The sequence below is a fragment of the Delphinapterus leucas genome, chromosome 2, assembly GCF_059928025.1.
Source record: "Delphinapterus leucas isolate spDelLeu-1000000601 "Yukka" chromosome 2, BTC_Dleu_Yukka2, whole genome shotgun sequence".
In the NCBI taxonomy this organism is placed as follows: Eukaryota; Metazoa; Chordata; class Mammalia; order Artiodactyla; family Monodontidae; genus Delphinapterus; species Delphinapterus leucas.
The window spans coordinates 149,148,792-149,157,397 of NC_143130.1; the positions used below are offsets into that span (position 1 = coordinate 149,148,792).

At 52.2% G+C, this 8,606-nt stretch overlaps 1 protein-coding gene across 2 annotated transcripts in view; it reads left to right on the forward strand.

Annotated features, from left to right (window-relative positions):
• Positions 1-5,503: 5,503 nt before the first annotated feature.
• Positions 5,504-8,606, forward strand: part of PLEKHD1 (pleckstrin homology and coiled-coil domain containing D1) — a 28,801-nt gene continuing 25,698 nt past the window's right edge. Inside the window, exon 1 of one of the 2 annotated variants that reach the window (XM_022570265.2) lies at positions 5,504-6,147. In XM_022570265.2, the coding sequence (XP_022425973.1) occupies positions 5,999-6,147 (149 nt within the window). In that variant the 5' untranslated portion in view covers positions 5,504-5,998. The remainder of the gene's footprint in view (positions 6,148-8,606) is intronic. The other variant, XM_089907873.1, reaches the window with a different exon arrangement.

The window sequence follows — 8,606 nt, forward strand, 5'->3', positions numbered from 1 at the left end:
CCTTCACTTGGCATCAGCCTGGCCTGCTTGCCTGAGGGTGGGGTCAGGGTCAGAGAGGGCTGAGGGCTGAGGAGATGGCACTATGGGAAGAGCTACTTCTGTCCAAGTTGCTGGGAGCTTTTGAGGCCCAATCAGGATGTGACTCCAGGAAGACCCTTGTCACTGTTCCCTGTCTGAGAATGTCTTCCTGCCCATCCCTGGCCGGAGCGGGTTAAGTAAGACTCTGTGTCTGGCTCGCTGTGGCTGAAGTGTAAGATCAGAGAGCTGGATCCCTGTCAGTACTCACACATTTAACTACCATGGGCTGGTCATATACAACAGCCGTGCTAATACCTGTTTCATGGAACAATGGTGACCATCACATGAGCCTGCATATGATGGATAAAAGCAACATTATGAAAATGTATGTTCTTTTTCACAGTAAAGGAAACAATCAACAAAATGGAAAAAAAAAAAACAACTATGGAATGGGAGAAATGATTTGCAAACCATTTATCTGATAAAGGGTTAACATCCAAAATATGTAAGGAACTCATACAACTCAACAGCAAAAAAGCAACCTGATTAAAAAGTGGGCAAGGGGCTTCCCTGGTGGTGCAGTGGTTGAGAGTCCGCCTGCCGATGCAGGGGACACGGGTTCGTGCCCCGGTCCGGGAAGATCCCACATGCCGTGGAGCGGCTGGACCCGTGAGCCATGGCTGCTGAGCCTGCGCGTCCGGAGCCTGTGCTCCGCAACGGGAGAGGCCACAACAGTGAGAGGCCCGCGTACCACAAAAAAAAAAAAAAAAAAAAAAGGGCAAGGGACCTGAATAGACATATTTCTAAAGAAGAAATACAAATGGCCAACAGATACATGAAAAGGTGTTCAGCATCGCTAATCATCAGGGAAATGCAAATCAAAACCACAATGAGATAGTACTTCACACCTGTTAGGATGGCTATTCTCATTAAGACAACAGATGAGTATTTGTGAGGATGTAGAGAAAAGGGAACACTTGTACACTGTTGGTGGGAATGTAAATTGGTACAGTCACTGTGGAACACAGTATGGAGGTTCCTCAAAAAATTAAAAATAGAACTACCATATGATCCAGCAATTCCACTTCTGGAATATATATCCAAAGGAAATGAAATCAGTGTATTAAAGAGCTATCTGCATTCCCATGTTCATTGCAGCATTATTTACAATAGCCAAGATATGGAAACAACTGAAAGTGTCTGTTGATGGCTGAATGGAGAAAGAACATTTCATACACACACACACACACACACACACACACACACACTGGAATATTATTTTACCATAAAAAAGAAGGAAATTCTGCCATTTGCAGCAACGTGGATGAACCTGGAGGACATTATGCTAAGTGAAATAAGTCAGACACAGAAAGACAAATACTGTATGATTTCACTTATCTGTGGAATCTAAAAAAGTCAAATTCATAGAACCAGACAGTAGAACAGTGGTTGCCAGGGGCTGGAAGGTGGGAGAAATGGGGAGATGTTGGTCAAGGGGTAAAACTTTCAGTTATAAGATGAATAAGTCCTGGAGATATAATGTACACTTAATAATACTGTATTGTATACTTGAAATTTGCCAACAGAGTAGATCTTTTTTTAAAAATTTATTTTATTGATGTATAGTTGATTTACAGTGTTGTGTTAATTTCTGCTGTACAGCAAAGTGATTCAGTTATACATATATGTACATTCTTTTGCATATTCTCTTCCATCATGGTTTATCACAGCATATTGAATATAGTTCCCTGTGCTGTACAGTAGGACCTTGTTGTTTACACATCCTACATATAATAGTTTGCATCTGCTAATCCCGAACTCCCATTCCATCCGTCTCTCATCCCCCTGCCCCCTTGGCAACGATAAGTCTGTTCTCTATGTCTGTGAGTCTGTTTCCAATAGAGTAGATCTTAAATGTTCTCACCACACACACACAAAAACAGTAACTCTGTGAGGTGATGGATGTATTAACTAACTTGATTGTGGTAAGCACTTCCCAATGCACATGTATATTAAACTATCATATTGTACGTCTTTAAAAAATCATATTATATACTAAATATATACAATTTTTATTTGTCAATCATATCTCAGGAAAGCTGGCGAGAAAATAAAAACTCTCAGAAAATGTGTGTTCATTATTAGGAGTCTATCCCTGAACACAGCTGAGAGGCTGGAATTTTACAGTGTAAGAGGAGTTTTCTCTTCAATTCTGCGGGAACTTGGTGAGTTGGCAATTGAGAGAAATTACTAGAAAAAAGTGGAGAGACTGAAAGAAAGGTCCAGCACTTTCCCAGACTGCACCTCACTCGGCAGTGTGCTGTGGTGTGACAGGTATGGGCTTAGGATTCAGACCAAATCAAGTATCTCCATCCTGCCTTTCCCTCATTCAACACGGTATCTGAGGGTCTATCATGTTCCAGGAAATGACTAGCTGGGTGACCTTAGGTAGATAACTTTTTATTTATTTATTTATTTATTTTATTTTTTTTTTTGCGGTACGTGGACCTCTCACTGTTGTGACCTCTCCGGTTGCGGAGCACAGGCTCCGGACACGCAGGCTCAGCGGCCATGGCTCACGGGCCCAGCCGCTCCACGGCATGTGGGATCTTCCCGGACTGGGGCACGAACCTGTGTCCCCTGCGTCAGCAGGCGGACTCTCAACCATTGCTCCACCAGGGAAGCCCTAGACAACTTTTTTGAACTTTATTTTTTTCATCAGGAAAACTAAAAGTAACACACACCTCATCGGGGCTGTTTCAAAAATGAAACGAAATAGATAAGATGTAAATCATATATTCAGAACATCATCTCTGTATTTGAGCCTGTAGAGCACTAGGTCCCTGAGTTTCCACCCCGACTTGCTTCCCGATAAGATTGGGCAGCCCCGGCCCACACTTGGGCTGGGGCAGTGGTTTGACACCCAGCTTGTTTTGTCTCATGCAGAAGCATCTGCCAGGCATTCAGCACTGCCACCAGCTGGAGCAGAGAACGGAAGCAGAAACAGCGTCTCCCAAGGCTGACTTAGCATGATCTGGACTGGTTAGCTGAGGGAAGCAGAAGCCACTCAAGTGCCTAGTGGACCATCAAACTCATGCTGTTTGTCTCAGGGCAGTCTTTCCACCTCTCCTTAACTACCAGTAGCTAAGGTCTCTTCAGATGTCCTGTCTGCAGAGGGAATGGGCAAAGATTGCTTTCTCTTTGCTGCTGAAGGAACTTGTGCTCTATTTCTTCCACAGAAGAAACAGAATGAAGATGGTTCTTTCCCAGGAACCATCTGGGCTCACCCAGCCCTTCTCCTTGGGAAGGACTCCCTTAAAAATGATTCCAGGCATCCTGCCTTTCTCCCACCTATGGCTCATCCCCAGTCCTCCATCACAAGCAGCTAAAACTGGTACTGACCTGATTAAGCAGAAGAGGAATTAATTTATTAAAAGGACATTGGCAGGGCTAAGGAACCAGGGGCTGACCTGGGGCGAAGCTTCCAGGAATGCTATCCAGAACCATGCGGCAGAAGCAGCCTGATGGGGAGGCTGTTGATGCTGCCATGTGTGTGCTGCCAGGAGCCCACCTGCCTGTGACTGTCCGTGTGGCCGGTCAAATGCTGCTGGTTGCGTTGGGCACGCAAACTTACCGCCGCAGCTGACCCCCAAAGCAAGTCAGATGCCTCCGGTACTTACCCTTGAGGAACTGGTGGCGGTGCATTCTCTTTCCTCATGTTTGTCCCCTGCAACTTAGTCCTGTCCTGGTGCCCCAACCAGTGAACTCCACACCACAAGCTTGTGACCCAAGTTTTCTAGCTTCCATCTGGAAAAAAACAAAACTCCTAAAGTGGCAAGTTTTCCAAGCATGAAAACGTGTCAAAAATAACCTCCCAAAGTGTGAAATGTCCACTTTGTATGCTCTCCATGGGCTCTCATCATCTTTCTAGTCCTGTCTCTTCCCACCTGGTGGACCCAGGCCCTGGACCCTGTGTTAAAGCTGTACCTGAGATGTTCTGCAGGGAAACGTGAGCCCCGAGGGGCACAAGGGGATTCAGATGGGCCCCTTTGGACAGTGAGAAACAAGAGGATGTTGCCTGGGCTTGGGAACCCAAGACTTGGTTAGGGGAAGGGTGCCAGAGTGCGGAAGCCCTTTATTAAGCCCCTTCTTAACGAGACTCATGACGTGTTAGGCCTGGGAAGGCCTTGGAGGAGCATCTAGTGAGGATCACAAATTCAAATGCCTGAAACGAGAAGCCAGGCAGGTAATAATGAGTGAAGCAGGCTTAGCAAAGGACTCCAGGGGATGGTTGCTCTGTAGAGAATGCCATTTTAGACATTAACATTTTAAACTTTTAAAAAGGCGTGCCAGTGTTGATAAGAGTCTGAAAGTGGTTTGCCTGGGTCGGAGTGAGGATGGGAAGTTGGCCAGCAGGAGCGTAAGGGAACTTCCTGGGGCGATGGAAATGTTCTGCATCTTGCTTTGGGTGCTGGTGGCTTGGTGTATACATTCATCAAATTAACTTCATCAAATAAATACCTGAGATCTGTGCGTTTTGTCATATTTTAATTATACCTCAAGTTTTTACTTTTGCTTGGGCAAATTAATAACGTCTATCTATAAAGTGATTTGGCACTCAGGCTACCTATTTGCAAACTTCTGCTCCAATCTGACGTCTTTATCTTACAGCTGAGGCATCAGAGCCCCTGAGGGGGTAAGTGGTTTTCCCAAGTGCGCGGAAGAATCCTGACTGTCCAAAGATGGCCTGCAACTCCGCGGCCAAGAGTAGGATGACTGCCGCGTGGTCCAGCCGGCTGCCTCTCCGAGCAGACTCACTTCCCTGCCTTTGGAGCGGTGCCTGCACGCAGCGATGCTAACAGAGCCTCTCCGCGGGTGGTCCCCAGAGGCAGGACAGACGTCTGCACCCGCCGGAAAGTGAGACGGTCATCTCGAGGCGCCGAGAGGAGCGGAAGTGGATGGAGCGCCAGGCCCCAGGGAGCACGGGCCAGGCGTGCAGATAAATCACTGACAGTAGCTGCTCTGACCGTTCGGGATTGGCACTGAGTGCCAAATGCCGACGCGGGCAGCCAAGTTCTGGGAAAAGAAATCCGATCCGGACGCGGCAGCGGTGGTACAAAGTGAGACCCAGCAGAGCAGGCGGGGAGGGGCTGACAGCCCCGAGGGAGCCTCCTCTCGGGGAGGGCGCTCGGGCACTGGCTGAAGTCTTACCTGGTCCCCGCCCTGCCTGAGAAGGTACAGGCGTCTCCGCTCTACAGGAGAGAAAACTGAGGCTCACCGCAGCTTCACGGAGTCACGTAAGGACTGAAGTGGGATTCCAAGCCCGATCATCTGCTCTCCCCCACCCAGAGCGAGTAGGGATCTGCAGCAGTGACTCCACGCCCGTCACAAAGCAGACGTGTTCCCGGTTTCGATGCGGGCGCTGCAACCGAGCGGAAACCCGGGAGAGAAATGGGTACGCGGGGTGGGGGTGGGGAAGTGCTGGGGCCTAGTCTCGGGGCCGCGCGACCCGCCGGGACCTTCCGGACGCACGGAGCCCGGCCCTACCGCCGGCGCCCGCACTGATTGGCGCTCGCGGCCGGCCTCCAGCCAGCTCACCTGCCCCGCCCAGCCAATCGGGGCCACCAGAATTGGGGCTGTCTCAGGGAGGTGGGTGGGCGATGCTTCTGGCTGGAGGCTGAGCCTCCCTCCCCGCCGAGCTCCCGCCTGGCCCGGCGCAGCCCCGAGCCCTAGCCGCGGGCTGCGTGCCCCTCGCCAGTTGCCGCGGCGCTCCGGGCTCCGCGCGCTTTAACGCAGCAGCTCTCGGTCGGAGCCGCCTCGCGTCTCCGCCGGCTGCGACGCGCCCCGACGGCGCCCGGAGGCGCCTGCCGACGCCGACAGCCCGCAGCCTCCCGCCGCGCCCGCCCTCGCCCGGAGCCCCGCATCCGTGCCGGCCCCGGGGAGCGGGTGGGCCCGGCTGGGGCAGCCCCGCTGAAGCAGGATGTTCACGTCCAAATCCAACTCGGTGTCGCCCTCGCCGTCTTTGGAGCAGGCTGACTCGGACGCGCTGGACATCAGCACCAAAGTGCAGCTCTATGGTGTGCTGTGGAAGCGGCCCTTCGGGAGGCCGTCGGCCAAGTGGTCCCGACGGTGAGTGCCCCTGCCGCGCCCGGTGAGGACCGCCGGGGGAGGGAGCCAGGGCCGAAGGACCCCCTACCAAACCGTCCTACCTCTGCCTGCCTTTGTGACCTTGGCCTCGCCCCATTTCACTCTACACTGGCTCCTCCTGGAAGATGTGGATCCTAGCCTGGGCTGGGTTATCTCTGCCCGAGGCTGGTCGAGCTGGGGTGGCACCGCGGAGTTCTCTGCGGAATGGATTTAAGTCGGGTTGGGGAGAGTGGGTGTGGGCTGAAGAGATCGTGGCCGTGGTAGGAGCCCAGCTGGGTCAGATTGGGCCATACTCTGCTGCGGAGGAAGAAGCCCTGTCTCCAGCCAAAGATAGCCTCCTGGGGGCCCCGCTGCGGTTCCATCATCTTCACAGCTCCCCTGCTCCAGGCTTCTAGAAGTGCACTTAAGGTGGGACATGGGTGTCCTACATCCCACCCCCCACTTCCGCCTACCCCCAACTGGTACATACACTGAGAGAGCTTCTGAAAGGCACCGGCCAGGAGAAGGGCCTAGAAGGCTCTGTGCCCACCCCTGGAGGAGTGATGCTAGGAGCCCCTCCAACTGTCCCTTGAAATGCATATATTTCAAGGGAGATGGGGCAGAGACTGAGGAAAGTGGGGGAAAGGATGGACTGGTCCTGTTAGAAGGATGGATCCCTTGGAAGGAGTGGTTGGCAAGGTCAGAGCAGCCTGGGTCTTTCAGCATCAGCTCCCTGGTCCCAGCTCAGAGGCCACACTCCCCAGACATCAGCAGCTACTTTCCACTCATAAATGAGCCTGGAAGGTATTGGAGGAAGGGGGAGTTCACAGCCCTGAATTTGCAGGAAGCTCCCAATGCTGGTTTCAGGAGCAATGGGACACCTTCTGGACAAGCCCATCTCAGTTCTGAGGTTTTCTATGGAATGGCCTAGTGAACTCAGACCCTGATTGGCCCCTCCCTGGAGGCATGATCCTGCCCAGGAAACTAGGATTGTGTCTAGATGCCCCTTCCCAACCCACACTATGAGTCTGCCCCTGAGCAGGGGGGGGCTTCATATGTTCCCAGGAACACAGTTCACGGAGACATGGTAGTGGTTGGTTCTGATGTTCTGTTTTGATGAATAATTTAATATGTCTGCAAGACCACAGAACAAACGGAGCTGTAGATGGTGTTTCACATTTTACATGCCTGGTTTCGCATACTTTTGTTAGTTCTGCTGGATTTCATTCTAGGGTTTAACGGGATGTAGGCTCCTTGAGTTCCTCCAAAGTTCAGCTTATCTCTGATCCCCTGAATGGAGGCCTGGGGCAGTGTGGAGAGCATCTTGTGAGGGGTTTCCAGGGCTGTGCTGTCTGAGCTGCAGTTCCCGAGCGCCAGGAGCAAGCTTGTCTCTACCAGGGCGTCCGAGTGGTGGTGGGAAGGCTGCTTATAACTTTAAGAACCATTAGCAGAGTGCCCCATCATCACTTCTACCTCAGCTGCTCCAGGCAGCCCACACTCCTCCACTGGGTCTGGCTGCTGTCCTTGGTATTACCTCTGGACATCCAAGATGTCTCTTTCCAGGTATTTTCACCTGATTGCATCCCTAGTAAATGCTAGGGGTCTGCAACCCTCAGGTGTGGGGACCTGGCCCCTGCAGCTACAGTTGATTCCAGGGCTGGGAGGTGTTGGGGACAAAAGCTCCAGCTAAAAGCACAGTGATGGAGCCAAGGGGGCCTTGGAGAGCTGTAGTGCCCCCACCCCAAGGATCTCCACCAGTAACCCCTACAGCCGCTCAGAAACCGTCCAATCCAAGTCAGAGCAGCGTACCTGCCCTGCAAAGTCAAGCCCTCCAGCCCCCTTCAAAGGAGACTGTCACTTCTGTTCCCTTCCTTTGTGGGAATTCTGGAGTTGCCACTGTGAAAAGACTCCCCCTGCCCACTCTAGGCCTCTGTCCATGTTCACAGTTCTGGGAACACACCAGACACACACACACACACACACGATTTAGCCTTGGATCAGCAACAGCCAGCCAGAGAGGGTCTGGGATGGGGGAGGCATGATGCTAAGCTTAGCTCCCTTTCAATGCCCAGCAGGGGCCCCTGGGTCCCAGTTCCCCATTTGTGAAGTGCAGTCTGTGGACTCCAGCTAATTAGCAGCCGCAGGAAGGCCTGGGAAGGGGCAGCTCAGGCCCGCCACTGCAGAGCCTTGCCATTAGGGCGATCGATGCCCTGGGAGGGGGGACAGCCAAGAGGAGGGGCCCTGGAAAGGCTCCCAAGCCACATAAATAACGAACGGGCAGGATGGCGGCGTCTGTGGCCAGCTGGGTTCTGTAAAACCTCTTCCGCTCAGGGTGTGTTTCAGGGCTGTGCCTCCAGCTCCTGGTGCCCCAGCAGTCCTGCTCTTCCTGGGGTGGGAAGGTGCCTTTGAGCTGAAGGGTCAGCTTTTTTTCCATGAACAACAAAAAGAGAAAGGAATCAAAA